Source organism: Fistularia commersonii, chromosome 1 (assembly GCF_037954325.1).
Source record: "Fistularia commersonii isolate RoL2024-O1a breed Wild chromosome 1, RoL_Fcom_v1.0, whole genome shotgun sequence".
In the NCBI taxonomy this organism is placed as follows: Eukaryota; Metazoa; Chordata; class Actinopteri; order Syngnathiformes; family Fistulariidae; genus Fistularia; species Fistularia commersonii.
Genome location: NC_141284.1, coordinates 6252530 through 6269626, shown reverse-complemented (window position 1 = coordinate 6269626; position 17097 = coordinate 6252530). Strand labels below are relative to the sequence as shown.

The 17097-nt window shown below is 41.3% G+C and overlaps 1 protein-coding gene across 10 annotated transcripts in view; it reads left to right on the top strand.

The window, feature by feature from the left end:
* ptprfa (protein tyrosine phosphatase receptor type Fa) overlaps nt 1-7186 on the top strand; it is a 316636-nt gene extending 309450 nt beyond the window's left edge. For all 10 annotated transcript variants that reach the window (XM_086146258.1, XM_086146275.1, XM_086146249.1 and 7 more), the window contains 5 exons: nt 154-280; nt 1447-1572; nt 3364-3518; nt 6351-6486; nt 7026-7186. In XM_086146258.1, coding sequence (XP_086002384.1) covers nt 154-280; nt 1447-1572; nt 3364-3518; nt 6351-6486; nt 7026-7094 — 613 coding nt within the window. In that variant the 3' untranslated portion in view covers nt 7095-7186. The remainder of the gene's footprint in view (nt 1-153; nt 281-1446; nt 1573-3363; nt 3519-6350; nt 6487-7025) is intronic.
* Nucleotides 7187-17097: the final 9911 nt, after the last annotated feature.

The window sequence follows — 17097 nt, the reverse complement described above, 5'->3', positions numbered from 1 at the left end:
TTGCGATATTATTGTTGTCAATGTGTTATACAAAGAAACAGGCATATGAGCTGTCTGAAATTGGGGAATTAATGAATATTTTGTCACAAAAGGTAGGAGTAGTTCTCTCGGGACATTAGACATTATGTCTCTCTCCCACCTTTCACTCTCCAGGCAGCAGAAGGCGTACATGGCGACCCAGGGCCCGCTGGCCGAGACCACCGAGGACTTCTGGAGGATGCTGTGGGAGCACAACTCCACCATCGTGGTCATGCTCACCAAGCTCCGCGAGATGGGACGGGTATAAACAGCCACCGTCACACAGCGCGTCCCGTCGCGTCCTCAAATTTTCACACCGTCCGCCACGATGCGTGTCATTTTGGCGACGTCTTAGAGTGACTTCCCGGAGACGGACGATCCCGATAAAGGAGATACTTCAGATTTGCTCTCATGATTAATTACGTGAAGTGCCTGTGAAAACTGGAGGCTTAATGTAGTGACAATATATCATTAGTACCACTTCATGTACTCGACTGTACTCACGGTAAATGCACTCGGTTTGGCGTTTTTGACACCATTAAATTGCAATTACATAACTTCTTTAGAAACATTTTTGCACTAATGTCATTTTAATTGCCCACACTATCAGAAAATACAGCCTCCTGTAACCCCACCCCTAGCCCATAATAATGACTACAACTTTTTACTTTTTCAAGAATTTCAGTTGCAGTAGTTTTTTTCATTAATAACATTTCTTCCTCTATTCATCTAGTCATTTTTTTTTATCTTTTCCTAAAATCATGTTTTGATTATTTGCCATTGCTATGCTGATGTAGAACCAACCTGCTCAATTTTCTCAACTTCGGTTGAATAATTACCGAAAGGAATATGTACATTTTATAAGTTTCAAACACTAAATAGCGTAGATTTGGGACAAAAGTACTTCTGCACGTATTACTGTCACTTACCTTATATTGTATGAGTTATAAATTCTTGTGTAAATTGAAAAAACAGCTGGCTGAGACCCAGCACTGACCCGTCGCCGTTTCGTTTGTTTTCCGGGAGGGCGGTTTCCGCACCCGCCTTATTTTCATTTAGATTGAGCTCAACCTCAACTCGTGATCACCGTGGAAATGGTTGACCCCCGTTTCCCTCAGTTTGTGCACCGGCAACGGATCCCTGGTTATCTGTTGGGAAAACTAATGAAGCTGCCGTGTTTGCCCGCCTTGCGGAATGAGCTCCGTTTGTTTTCCCGACGGCGCAGGATGCACGCGGGCCGCCGGCGCATGACCAGAATTTTGCCTTCTAACAGGCTAATCCAGCTTTTTGAAAAAGCGATAATTAAATCGCCGTAAATATTCTATTTTTATCGTCAATATCGGATTATAAATGCAGCTTCAGGTAACAAGTCTGAGGTGGATCTCGGGTACAAAACGTTCTTGACGCCTCTCTCCTCTCGTCCTCCAGGAGAAGTGCCATCAGTACTGGCCCGCCGAGCGCTCAGCGCGGTACCAGTACTTTGTGGTGGATCCCATGGCCGAGTACAACATGCCGCAGTACATCCTGAGGGAGTTCAAAGTGACAGACGCCCGGGTAGGTTCTCCTCGCCGTTTCCGTTGCGTGACGTAGCGGCGGGGAAATGGTGTCCGCTCATCTTGCATTAATTGGAAAGTACACCGGCGCCACTTAAGGGTCTATTTTTGAAGCTCAGAAGGCGAAGAAGCGTTTCTCTTGCATGCAGAGATTTCCCCTTGCTCTGCATGTTTGGCTGCCGGAGTGAAGACGCCGGCAGGATGATGCTCCGGACAAATAAATAAATGTATTTATTCATGTTCTTAAGTAAATCTAGAAAATTGAAAATGCTACTTACAGCATTTATGTAGTGTTTTTTGCTGTAAGATGTTCTGAAAGCTTGATGTAAAAGAAAGAAAAGTCTAAAACACCCTGAAATCCTGTCACGTAAAGCATGTGTTGGCTTTTGCTATCGGGAGAAATCACAATGAGAAAAAATAAATAAATGCAAAAGTACCTCTAATCATGAATCAAATAAATCTATCAAATTGTAAATGCTACATATAGCATTTATATAAAGCGTTTTTTGCTGTAAGATGTTCTGAAAGCTTGAAGTAAAAGAAAGAAAAGTCTAAAACACCCTGAAATCCTGTCACGTAAAGCATGTGTTGGCTTTTGCTATTGGGAGAAATCACATTGAGAAAAAAATAAATAAATGTAAAAATACCTCAAATCATAAAGTTTGTATTGGAGAAAATAAACACCGAAATTTCCATGAACATCTCACAATTGTTCTTGACCTTCAGACTGTTGTTTTTTTAATGTAACCACTTTTCCAACGTTATTAGGTGTTGCGCTAGCATGCTAACATTAGCTTGAACTCCTTTCCCCCCGTGTATTTTGAGGAAAATGATTTGTGAACGGATTTTTACCACTTGGCGCTATTATAATATTATTTATACACAACCACTTATGTACCCATATTGTGGATAATAAGTAGCACAACAATGCAAAATTCAAATATTTTATACAATTTCCATTTCTCGTGTATGCTTTTTTTTTCTAAAAATGAGTTACACATCAAGATGCCTATACTATTAACGCGTTCCCTGCAAATGTGTGTGTGTATTTTTAGTTTGCGGGGGGGGGGGGGCAGTGTTGTGAGTCAGCAGGTAAAATAGGTCACAAAAGTGCAGACGCACGGGAGTTTGCTGGTGAACGCCACCCGCCTCCACAAACTAACCACCACCGCGCCCGCGGAGGGAACCACCGCGGACGGGAGGGTTTGGGGAACGGGAGGGGAACCCGATCCCCTGCAGCCATGTGACGAATCACCTTGTCCTGTTGTTGGCAGCTTGTGCGAAAAAATTAGGGTTATAATTGACTTTATCAATCAGCTAACTAATTACCGCCCTGCTCTGTTCTGCGTCATGTACTTTCAATTTTTACCCAATATCCACCATACAAGATCTGCAACCCTGTAAAAAAAGAAAGGAAATAACTTCGGTAGTTTATGTACGGAATTGCGCTTGTATTTATCCTGCGATCCGTGTTGTGTCCGACTTTTCCAGCGCATCAAAGAGTGTTTTTTTTCTTTTGGGAGTTGAAGATATCGAGCAAATCCGCCAGTACGGACGAGAGTATTCTCTTCCTTTGATTCGACCGTTTTAAATTTACATGAAGAGATGGGGGAGGGGGAAAAGGAGGAATTGTGTGCCGATGAGCGTCTCCTTTCAAAATAAGAGATTGAGACAAACAGAAAAAAGGGAAAACCCCGATGGTTTGGAATTGGACGGCGCGTGAGAATCAAAGTTACACCTCACCGCTCCATCGGACAGGGAACATACTAACGGTATCTTCTGGCCCCCGCAGGACGGTCAGTCAAGGACCATCAGGCAGTTCCAGTTCACAGACTGGCCGGAGCAGGGAGTGCCAAAAACCGGGGAGGGATTCATCGACTTCATTGGCCAAGTCCATAAAACTAAGGAGCAGTTCGGGCAGGACGGACCGATCACTGTGCACTGCAGGTGCGTGCGGTAACTTGAGCCGTTTAATCGGCGTGGGCCGAAAAGAAGGGAAGTCGCGCCGATCTTCTCAAAGAAATGTCCCCCCGACATTTCACCCGAGTTCGTTTTACAACAGAGAACGATAACACGGGGCTGAGCTGTCCTTGAGTGATGCTATCTCCAGAGGTTCTGGCCCTGACGTCGCCGAGGCTCGCAAAACAGGTTTTTCGCCCCGGAGGGCGGGGGATTCAGATTTTGACATATTAAAAAAGCGGCAGATGAAAGCGTAAAGGCAGGAGCCGATTTTTCCTTATCTGGACAACACAGCCTTATTCAGATTGCAATGAAATGACAAATCTTGAAGGTCAGGGATAACAATGGTCTAGATGATCCGATTATTTGACTGGGTAAGATTTACCATCCGCGGGTGTTTCCATTCTCAGAATAAGCAGGTAACTGCTGGTTAGCGATGTTCAGTATCCTCCATCTGTTGTTTTGTTTTTTTAGCGCTAGATGTTGATTTAAACATTCTTTTCCATTCCAATAGAGCTCCCAACTTCAGTTGTTTTTCAGAAATTGTAAATGCATCAGTCCGACAGTGGGGGGCGCTCACCCACAGCATGGTTGCAGTATGTTTGACTAACGCAGAGGTGTCAAACTCAAATACACTGTGGGCCAAAATTTCAAAACCGGGACAAAGTCGTATGCCCACATTGATATCTATTGAAAAAAATCTTCCTTCAGATTTAACAATGAACCCAAACAAGTTTTGCCTCAAAACGAAATACGGAACGAGCATAGTTTAATACCATACAATATATAACATAATATTGCACACATGCAAAATATGTTTTCTGCCTAAGTAGCAGGGTGCCAGTATTAGCATAAGGTCGCTATGACTACTGTACACAGAGGAGAGGGCGTTAATGGGTCTTGTGATTTTCGTGCCAAAACACCAGCAGAAAATTCTGGTATTTGTAGAATTAGCGATACATGCACTGTAAACTATACCGGGGGGCCAGCTCTAATATTCATTCAGTATGGCTATAATTACAGTTCGGGCAAAATTTGGCCCGCGGGCCAGAGTTTGACAACTATACACTAACGCAACACTAGTGCTAAGCTTACAGCGACAGAGCTAGCATCTCTGACCCAGGTGACATTGAGGCAACAAAATTTGATTAATTTATAGAATTTAAAATATAGTCTCTAAAAATGCATAAACATTCAAATTGTTTGAGTGGTTCGCTGTTTAGCTCTGATTAACAGTACAATCTAGTAGTGAGATAGCCCTAGATCAGGGATCAGCAACCCGCAGGTCTTTCATCCTTACAAGCCGAGTGGCTCGGGAAAATAAATTATAAATATTTAATTGAAGTGTATTTTATTTGCGTTAGTTCCTTTTTTCAATTTTAGTTCTAAGTTGGAAGATTATTGTGATTTTGAAATATGAAAATAAAATTATATGTGTTATTTTTCGCCGCTCAAAATAAGTCATGCTCACAGAAACCAGTATACCCGCCAGCCGGTATAGTCCTGATTTGCAGATGCTTTGTGCAGAAGTTCAGAAGTCCTATTAACCAGGTAAAATAAATATTTATGAAGATATTTTCCAAATATTTATTTTTTATTGTTCACTGACACAGTGATTTTTTTCCCAATTTATTTTTAAAATTCAGGAAATTTCGGTCAAGGCCATGCTACACGCTCTGAAAGCCCAATGCTTAAAATGTTCAAAATGTGTTCATTCTGTAAATAAAATTTAATTTTCCCCGAAGCACTTTGTGGATTTCATAAGCAACTCACTACACACTTGTTTATATAAAGTGTAAAGGTAATTAAAAGCAATATATACAATGGTACCTTTATTTTAGGCGTCAAAAATTATTTGCAGCTCCCAGTGTTTTCTTTTCCATGGAAACCGGGTCCAAATGGCTCTTTGGGTGTTAAAGGTTGCCGACCCCTGCCCTAGATCAAGCACATGCTACAACACACACCATATGATATATATATCACATTTCATAACTTCCACGCTCTCCGGCTCAGAGAAATTCCTACAACAGCTTGAATTTAAATGTGGGTATGCTAACTAATGTTTCAGAGTGCATGTTGCAGCTGGAAACTCCTCCGTGCATGGTTTGATATTAGCCTCTTTCAGATAAAACAGTTCTAAGACTTATCCAGCTAGAATTTGGTTCTAGGAACTAGCCTCCTCTAAGGGAAACTTTCAGGTTTGCATTTGCACGGTCAGTGAAGGACTACGAGAGCATCTGCAACGAGGGCCACATTCAAAATCAAACTACCAAGAAGAAGAGGAAGATGACAAGATGGAGAGGGAATTTATATTTGAATGTCATGTTCTGCACTCCGGGAATAATAACCAGGGACTCTCAAATGGGCAGTGTTTTTATTCTCTCCTTGCGTTTCTTCACCGTGTGGAAAACCCAGCTGTTAGCTACCGCTCTACTTAGTTTGGCCAAAATCTTTATGTTCCATCAGGAGAGTTTGGACCTCTTTGTCGGTCCATTTCTCGCTAGCTATGTCCATTTTTTTGACCAGAGATCACAATAGTTTTCTAAAAATGCCACTCCGAAGTCCGCAAGAAGTATTAATGACGGGCATGGCTTATGGGTTCCACCAAACACAAGTGTGGTATGAGTTCCTAAGAAACTGTAAAAAGACCTTGCCTTGGAGTAGAGACTAAAAAAAGGTCCTTTGTCCCTGGTCACTATTCTTTCCGAATGCACAGAGCAATGGCCTAGTACCTGAAAAGGTTCAACTGCAAAAAGTTCCAACAGTGCAAAAGCATGATATATCTAAACTTATATCTGTGTGTGCGTTTGTGCCCGTCAGTGCTGGTGTCGGCCGGACCGGCGTGTTCATAACCCTGAGCATTGTCCTGGAGAGGATGAGGTACGAAGGTGTGGTCGACCTCTTTCAGACCGTGAAGATGCTCCGAACTCAGAGGCCAGCCATGGTGCAGACAGAGGTAACAGCCCAGCGCCTCACTGTTCCACACACATCTGCTTTCACGCATGTACTTTTACTCAACAAACTACCCAAACAACCTCTACATCTAGTTAGCGTTTAGCTGGTGCACTATTTTCACATTAATTTATTCATGGAGTTCATTGAGTTGTGTATTTTTTTATTCAAATAGTCCAGAACTACTGAACATCGTCAGCGTCTAATTTCGTCTAATTTCCGGACGTTAACCCGCGACTTTTTTCACGTAAACAACGATGCGGCTAATATATGGACTTTTTTGGGTGGGGGATGCTAACGAGCTTCACGCCGCTAAAACGTTTATCCCCGTCACATCGGGCCGATGAAATGACCGGGAAATTCTGAGTCTGTTCAACTCCGACACCGAAGAAGAGCACTTTGACGATTTTAGTGGGCAGGAGGAAGCCCGAGATAGCGATCGGCTAGCCGGCGCGGCTTATATTAAGGTGCGCTCAATAGTCCGGAAATTACGGTATTTATTACGACTGATGGAACTTCCTGTTGTTGTTGCCATGTCGCCAGGACCAGTACCAGCTGTGCTACCGGGCCGCCCTGGAGTACCTGGGGAGCTTCGATCACTATGCAACATAACCCCCCCCCGCCCCCGCCCCCGCCACGCCCCCTTCAGACACCCTCCGAAGTGTTTTGGCGTCTCCTCTGAGCCATATCCACTCAGCCCCGCCGGGTCCCGCGAGCTGACGCCGAGGCTTCGGGCGGGGGCCACCGATGAGGAGGTGACTGAGGAGAGAGGGAACCCGGATCGCCCTCCACCCACCTGCCACCCCCTGCCCTGTCAACCCCCCCCCGGCTTCCTCCTCATCCTCCTCCTCCTCCTCCCTGAGCGGGTCCCGGACTCTGCCAGTGACGCCGAAACCTCCTCCCAAACCCTTGATAAAAGAAAAGAAGAAAAAAAAAAAAAGAAGAAAAAAAGCCACCCACCCTGACAGACTCATCCCCAATGCATATCCCGTCACTCCCTCCTCTGCCTCCATCCCATAGCAAAAACTATTTTTCTGCTATATTCATTTATATCCAGCATTGCTACATCATTATGGATACTTAGAATTTATTTTGTAATCACTTACACTGGTTATTATGCGTCTTAATGGGTCTTTTATTATTTGCTTCTCACATTTGTTCGTTTTTTTTGGTTTTTTTTTATTACCATTAAGGACATGTATTTTCCACATGCTCCGGTTTATTAACATTGGAGAGCATATACTCACGGCTGCTAATGATTTTTATTTTGTACCATAGATATGATATACTAAAGCTGTCATTATTCTTTTTATTTAGCCGAGCGGGGAGGTGTGGGGAGGGGGGGCAGCGTGGGTTCAAACGTCCTCCAGCAGAACGGTGACGAAATCTACCAAACAGATCGAAAATAAACCATGTGATCTCCAGTACAACATGAACCTGTGGCTATAAATGTGCAAAGACTCTTAGCATCTGAACATGTACAGTTTCTTGTTCATAACTGTTGACACAAATTTTTTTCTTTCTTTCGTTCTTTTTGATTTCAAACTGTCAGTGATCTGGAGAATTTTAAGTAAAGAAATGTGATGCTGTTGGCAAAGGCTGTGTTTCCCCTCCCATCTCTACGCCGACACGGGAGCTCGCCCGAGAAACTCAGCAGAATATCCAAGCAAACTTCCGGGCAACAACAAAATGGACTCACGGATGACAATTTCGAAATAGGGCGGCTGGATGAGATGCACAAATGAATACTTCCGTGTTATATTTCAAACTTCAGACGTGCTCAGAGAATAGCTGCATTTCGAAAAATTGCTTCAAGAAAAGAATGAAAATTGGCAGAGGAAATTGGATAAAAGAAACCAAAACACTTTTGGGGGAGAGTTTGTTTTTAGTGTCAAAATAATGATGTTTAGAAGTGAAGTAGTTGGGAGGGGGGGAATTAAAGGAAGAAAATCATGTCCAGTTGCTATGAGAAGATTTTGGTGGAAAAAACGTTTAAAATATTTTTTTTTAAATTCCCATCAACCTCATGAAAGGGCATGATTATTTCTAAAATTGGAATTCTTCCACTAAAAAAGCCCACAGCTACTTTGTTTTGCAGCCCACAATTCAGCAAAAAAAAAAAAAAACGGCAAAAAAAGTCATCAAGGAAAAAGTGAAAAAAAAAATCAAAAATTCTTTCGTTTAAATTGGAGGACAAAAATCCATAATTCTTTAAAAATGATTAAAGAGGTCACTGGATGTTACCGGAAGGACAGGTTGCGTGGAATCTCCCCGTCAAATTCTGAGAAAGTATTTAAACAAGCTTTAGAAAACTTCCTTTATTTTTTTCCTTCTACAGTTTCAGGGGATGGTTAAATCACGTCCATGGGACTGTGTGAGTGTGCGTATATGTGTGTATGTTTGTGTGTGTGTGTGTGTGTGTGTGTGTGTGTGTGTACACACGTGTACGTGCGGGTGCGCGCGTGCGTGTTCGCCTGCTTCAAATAAAAGGAATACATTTATTTTATACTTGTTTATAACATTGAACTCGTTTTCACGAGGACAACCTCTGACATTTTGTCACCCGTAGAAACCAACATGACAAAAATGACCCATAAATATATGTATATGAAATATATGAATTAAAATGTGAATTGATTTAATTCATCATTTATTATCTTTACCACTTATACTGCAGTCAGTGTCGCAGGGGGGGGCACATATGGAATCAAGTAACCATTCACACTCTCATTCACACATCCAGGCAAATTAGTGTTTCCAGTGAATGTTTTTTTGGGGCTGTGGAAGAAAACTGGAGAACTTGGGAGCAAACGTGCACACTCCTTACGGAAAGCCCCCCTGTTTGAATCCAACCAGGAACCTTCTTGCTGTGAGACGGAAGCGCTACCTACCTACTGCACCACCCCGGGGATTGATATTTGGATATTAAATGTTTATGGACATTGTACATGTCAGTGATAATTCCAGTGGTGCCGTATTAGCTGGTGAAATTCATTGTATTTTTTTCCGCCCTAAAGTTTTTCATCGCTTTAATACAAAATTGCAATAAGATCAATGGTATGACACCATTAGTTTTGATGGTGGGACTTTTTCCCTGTTATTTCATTGTCTGCTCCAGGGGTGGGCAAACTACGGCCCGCGGGCCACATCCGGCCCGTTCGCCTTTTTAATCCGGCCCGCCAAAGATTGGTACATAATTCATACTTGAGGTGAATGACTGAATGTTTGGATCGATGACTGTTGGAGCTCAAACAGGAGATGATTTCATTTTTGGAGCTATGTGAGAACACTTGAGAATGACACAGATTGGCTTCGTGATTTAGCCTTTACTGTGGACATACTGACACACATGAATGAGCTGGACGTGAAGCTACAAGGGAAAAAAAAACGGTTTGTGTGTGAAATGCAAGCAAACGTCAGAGCCCTCAAAACCAAGCTGGGTTTATTTTCAAAGCAAATGTCAAACAAATGTCAGATGAGTCAAATGCTAACAATGCTAAATGCTAAATGTTAACAAATGTTTTTTTTTTTTTTTTTCAAAGGTATCATATCTTGTGCTACTCCGGCCCGTCTGTCAAATTTTAAGTCAATGAGGCTCCTGAGTCAAAAAGTTTGCCCACCCCTGGTCCGCACCTTTATTTTCCACGTAAATCAAAGTGATGTCGGACTCTGTAAGTTGGAAAAAGGTGCAAAAATGTTCCTTTTGTTAGGTTGATGTCGAGCTCAGTTTTATTCATTCGTCAGTGCACACTTTAGACACAATCTCAACTTTCAGAGATAATCTTTTAAAAAGTATCACTGATGTGTAAACCTCTAATATGCTAGCTTTAAAAGATTAGCTAACAAGTCATTTGCCAATCTGATCTAATGACTGCAGCTGCTCTTAACTTATTATTGTATTTATGTTTCACTGGTTTTGTTCTATTTTTATTGAAATATTTTGAGAGTTCTTTAAATTGAATAGATTATTTCTGAGCCAATATGGAAATTTAATACCTTAATACCTATTAGCATTCCCTCAAGTGAGCCATTTTATGAGCCATGTCATGAGCACCTTTAGGACCACCGCCTGAGGACCTAATTTCCAAGATCCAGTGATTTTTCTTTTTTTCATGTTTGTTAATTGTTTTTAATGGAAAGTATTGAAACAAGTTGTGCTCCCATGACGTTGATCACACAAACCTAAGCAAGCGCAGAGCTGCTGAGTGATACATATCAACAGCTAACATGACTCAGGGCTCGTACATTCGCCGCAACAAGCGACAAATTGACGACGGCGTCACACTGTTCTAGACACGTCATCTGGACACTTTTTTTTTTTCCTCATGTGTTGTCTGAAAACTATTGTGTGATTGGTTGGAATTGTAAAGCGGAGCATGGTTCATGTGGAAGTATTGCCTTTTCTGCTTTTCCTCTGGCGCTAACAGTTGTACACTAGGTAGTTTTGAGGATCCACTCCTATAAAAGACACATTCCCGACAAATTTCGTAAAGGCCAAACAGCGTATATGGATAAAGAAGAAGTTAAACTCAACAACGTGGAACCACCACCAACGCGACTCTTGCGCTCCCAGCGGTTGCCGCTGTACGTGTTGTCACCGTATTGCAGTTTTTGTCAAGATTCCTCCAATAGTCGGCGAGGACTTCCCAGGAGTTCTTCACCTGACTTCCCCTGAAATATGACCACAAGTAATTATTTTCTTGTTCTTGGCATCTCGTGAAAAAGAGCAACTTTTACAGCGCTTACAGGCCTTTAGCGAAAAAGCAACGATAGGATTGCCCTTCTGAAATTATGGTCTCTTGGTCTGCATTGACCTGAAACAGCGTTTATTGTGTACCAGGAGTTCAGCGGTTTCTTTACAAGCTAAAATCTTCGCAGAAAAAGACAGCGTTGCGAAGATTAATTCACATGCTCCGCTGTGCGAGCAGGATATGCGGCTGTGCGCATGCACGTGTGCGGGTACATGCGTGTGTGTATGTGTGTGTGTGTGTGTGTTTATATCATAAAATCCTTGTCAAGCAGAGCAAGGAATAGACAGAGGACAGACGGCTTTGATACACAGCGAAAAAATTTATGGTTGGATTTTGGTGCTTCCATCAGATTTGCTGACAATAAAACAAATGTACCACAGACTATCGCCAGACGTCCACCGCGCTCGCCTGATTTTGTCGTAAACTCTCCCAAAATGATTGACAAGCTACACAACGCTGTAGGAAAACACAAGGGTGTAAGAAATCTTGGGATGGGGAGATAGCACTCGTTACTCAGACACTCTGAAATATGATCTGGAACTACATGTTCAGCCAAACTGCACATAAACAAACTTTCTCATTGACTCACCAGGTGTTTTAAAGATCAGCCCCACTGTTGCACAGACTATCTTAAATTTCAACTTTTTACAGTGGCCTTCCAGTCAGAATGTGATTTAAAACGCGTGCGTGCGTGTGAGTGTTTTATTCCTCTTCTTCGAACATTTGACCTTCACTGCCGGGAGTGATGGATGTGCAGAGTTTGACAGCCGGTTCCAGAATCGCCGATGAAAAAGTCCATTCTCCTTCAAAAGCCAGATTTTAAAAGGCAGATTGAGATTGAGACGGTCTGGAATTTTTCAATAAAGGATAATAATATGTAGCACTCGAAAGGTAACGCGGCAGATTAGCTATTCACTCCCTTTCTGCTGTAAGGTCGGGAGACGGTACTGTGTCTTCTTCACGACTATGACGCTCTTACATGCAAATGGTGTACCAGGCAGGATGTTGGAGAAGTAGAGTTAAGATGCGAGCGCTTAGCTAGTCAGGACGTGAAGTGGGAGTGACGTCGAGTACGATCATGCCGAAAGATGTGGAGGAAGACAAACCAAAATCTCACTGATGGCTTGTGGATGAAATAAAATAGATAAATGAAGATTTTTTTTTTTCAGCGGTTGTTGCCCTGAATCCGATTAATACGGCAGATAATCCACGCTGTGTAGGCTGTGATTTGGTTTTGAGTCTTTTTTTCAAGGATTTTAACAAGTTGTGTACTTCCCTTCCGGGGTCTGTTCAAAGTGTTGCCCCTTCAAATCAGCTTAAAGAAATTACTATTATGATTTTATGTCATTTATGTCTTATGTCTAAGGGGATCTTTGAATAATAAATAAAGAGTCCAAGTGGTTTTACGCAGGCGAGCGCTTGGATTTCTGCTGAAAAAATATGGATTTCTCATTTTGCAGAGTTTCCAGTACATTGTGCCGATACAAGTGAAGCGAACTCAGGCTGAGCCGTTTTCCTTCAGAAACCGCGTGACCCTGTTTGTTTGGGGAAAAGCCGTCCTCACGTTCCAGCGTACCATAACCCCCGTGTCTCTTAGTGAGCTTTACACGCAGCCCGATGAGCTGATGTGCAAAACAAAAAAAAAAAATGGTATTTCCGTGCTCCGGCAGGTTTCCGAAATAAACAACAAAGAGGATTCGTTTCACAGAGTCATGCCGTCGGGGTCTGTTTTCTATTTGTTAATACAAAGCAGAGGACAGAGATGTCATGGAAAGCTTGATGCTAATAAAGTGGCACATGAATAATCAGGGATTTTTTATTTTTTTTTTATATATTAAAGACCGGTGGATTTATTTTCGCTTCCCTCTCATTGTCATGAAACATCAGGGTGAAAACAAAAGAGGGGAATTTCGAATGGCAGCCTATATGTGTGTGTGTGTGTGTCTTTGTGTGCCAAAGGGGTGAATGAGGTAACACTGTAAAGCATTTTGAGTGCCATTTAGATGGAAAGTGCGATATAAATAGAGCCCATTTCCTTTACATTCACTCCGCACGACAGACCGTAAAAATAATGCAGGGTTGCATGATGAAGACTTCTAACACCCACCCCCTCATCTGCTCAGCTTTCCTGTCAAGAAGAGTTTCAATCTTTTTTCGACTGACACAGCATGCAAGCGACTCGCACCTGCCCCCTGACACAGCATTACTGGTGTGACCTCAGACATATTTATTTAATCATTTCAAACACTTTTTCCCTTAGAACAGGGGTGAGCAAACTACGGCCCACGGGCCACATCCGGCCCGTTCGCTTTTTTAATCCGGCCCGCCAAAGATTGGTTCACAATTCATACTTGACTTGAATGATTGAATGTTTGGATCGATGAATGTTGGAGCTCAAACAGGAGATGATTTTATTCTTGGGGCTACGTGAGAACACTTGAGAATGACACAGATTGGCTTTGTGATTTAGCCTTTACTGTGGACATACTGACGCACATGAATGAGCTGGACGTGAAGCTACAAGGGAAAAAAACGGTTTGTGCGTGAAATGCAAGCAAACGTCAGAGCCTTCAAAACCAAGCTGGTTTTATTTTCAAAGCAGACAAATGTCAAATGCTAACAATGCTAAATGTTAACAAATCCGTTTTTTTTTTTTTCAAAGGTATCATATCTTGTGCTGACCCGGCCCGTCTGTCAAATTTTAAGTCAATGCGGCCCCTGAGTCAAAAAGTTTGCCCACCCCTGCCTTAAAATATCATTCTTCCAAAATTTCTGTACGTGATTGTATTATTTTTTTTATTTAACAAAAAAATTGTTGCTAATTTTGCCTTGCTGGTTTTAAAAAATACAAAATAAGCAAAAATACTTTATTACATCCTGCAGAGTTAGACTTCCACCCACCCTCATTCTGCAAAAGTCCTCAACACCACACGTGTCAATTTGATTTCAGTTCACTTTATTTTGAGAACATTCCACTAATATGTACGTCGAACACTGTTTAGTGCGCGTTATAAAGGAACAAAATTGAGTAAAGAGCAACCTGCCACGCACCAGTCACGAATGCGGGTGAGGTAGTTCCAACCCACTCCCTTCTGAATTGCCATCACCGGCGCGCTGACACTTTTCAAAAGCAGCAAACTTCTGTTTCCATTCAATGAGACTCCCAGGAGTCGGCAGCTTCCAACAGCAACAATTGTGACATCAATCATCTCCGGCCCCATATTCAAATAATGACAGTTATCACATCACCCACAGAGACAGTGTATTAACGCCAAACCAACGCTTGGGTTTTACATCAAAAGTGCCTCATGCGGGAGCACAAAGGATGAAATCGGCTTCACATCCTCCATTAACAAAGGCTGATACTCGTTAAAGCGCGGATGTCCGGACAGGATAATGTCCACAACACATAGACATAATTTTTCTTATTACATGCAACTTCATAATATAATTTTACCTATACCTTCCTCATACCAAATAAATTGACACATTTTATACACACACATAGATATACATCTACATCTACATCTACTTCTACATCTACATCTACATCTACATCTACATATACATATACATATACATATACATATACATATACATAAAGCAGTTGAAGCAGCAGAGCTATTGATTTCAGATTCAAAGCGTTTAAATCATCTCATGCACAGTGTAGAAACATGTTCCTCCGTACAGTGAAATTCCTACTTTGCTGTCCGCAGTGTATTTGGATGTGTGCTGATAAGAAGAGTGTAAACATGATTATCAATATTGTTATAGATATGAGTATGAACAGTGCAATAGAACAGTGGCAGTGCAATAAGATAGAAGATATATATATATATATATATATATATATATATAGCTCCGCTGCTTCAACTGCTTTACAAACACATATATATGTGTGTGTGTGTATGCGCGTGAGTGTGTGTGTGTGTGTGTGTGTGTGTGTGTGTGTGTGTGTGTGTGTGTGTGTGTGTGTATTAAACAGTTGAAGCAGCAGAGCGTTAAAGCTGAGTTGGGCCAAATGTGAACACTTACCGACAACAAACAGGATAATGTGCTGCATTATAAACAGAAACAACACAGTAACAAGGAGCTGCTTGTGAGTCAATGCATTGTTGTACTTTAATTTAATGTAATCTATATGTGCACTCAAGGAAAAAACAGCAGCCAAATAGATGCTCAAATATTTATCGAAGGAAATGTGCATGCAATAATATATGAATAAAATAAATTATAAACGTTATATGCATTGATTACATTAAAGCATAAACACCAAATAATGGTATACATAAGTGATGCTCTTTATTCAAGTAAAACCATGCCGTTGACAGCATATGCGGTGAATAAACAGAACAAAAGGGGAGAGCAAGGCCTGTGGGAGAATTCAGCTGGTGGCGGGCCATAGCTATCTCAAAATAAAAAATAAATAAATAAAAAAAATTCAAGACAACACCATGCTTAACACTGCCTGTGGAAAAAATGCCTTGGAATAATCTATTCATTAACAAGAGAAGAGTGCATTAAATGCTATTGTTTTTCTTGTTCATTATGCCTATGCTGTTTCTTGTAACACTAATGTGATACATTACTCTACTTCAGGCAAATGTAATGTGGCAGCAGTAATGAATCACAAATGTGATCTTTCACCCGGCGATTCCTCCAATAAGTGCAATCATGTGTGAAAGAATGGCAATATTGAATTCATAATTTCAACATTAGCATTTTAACTGTGACCGAAAGAGGGGCAACACAAGGAAGCTGAATGTGTGAGGAAAAAAAATTAAAGGCCCTCAAAATGCTTACAGACAGCAGCATTTCTGTCATGTTGAAACGGTTGAATAGCTAGGAAAAGGTAAATACAAAATGCATTTATAAGTAAAAAATTCTAAAAAAAAAAAATGCACCGTGTATTAATGTATATGCATATACATATACGTGCTCATGGGGTGGATGTGGCTGTTTACAACTTGAACAGCAGGCGTCCCTCCAATCGAAAGGTTGGCGGTTTGATTCTTCCCCACCCCCAATGCCAGACTGCATGTCTGCAAGACACTGAACCCCAAGCTGCTCTCCATGGTCAGGTAAACACTTAACATGGCAGCTCCACTGTCCTGGACTTGAATGTGTGTGTTTGTGAGTGTATATGGATGAACGCAATCTTTTTTTAGGTATTTGAAACCGCAAGGTGATGAAAACACTGTATAAATGATGACTATTTCAGAAAAATACACTATGTGTGCATATAGGTATGTATATACTGTATACATGAATATATGTATGCATATGAATACTGTATATACATATAATCACACATATATGCATATGTGTGCATATGTCCATGTACAAACATGAGCATATACAAGTAATGTTTCACAACAATTAATGCTATGAAAGAAGCAATGATACAAAACTGTGGATTCACCGTGTTTAAAATGTTGTTTACCCAATGAAAACAATGAGCAAACATAAGCCAAGTACAGCATTGAATAGACGCTTTGCATTTGTCCCAGTGAACATGAATTTATGTTAAAAATGTATTTATATTAATTTTATTTTCCTCTGGATTGTTGCATTGCTTTTGAGACGATATTAATAAATTATTAAATTGTTATAAATTCTGTGCATGTTTAATCTAGACATCAATTGAGACTAAGTCCACCAGATAACTTGGTAGACATTGAAGGTAATCGTGTTATTTTTAAAAGGTAGTTTTTTCAAGTATTGTTTGTTTGTTTTGTACTCTCATGATGGCTCCTCCACAGGTTGGCATCAGAATCAGCTGAACTCTTTGCACTAAAAGGCCACAGAGGATTGGTTAAGAAAATACTGCGCTCTGATTGGCTGAGATGATACAGAAGCTGAGC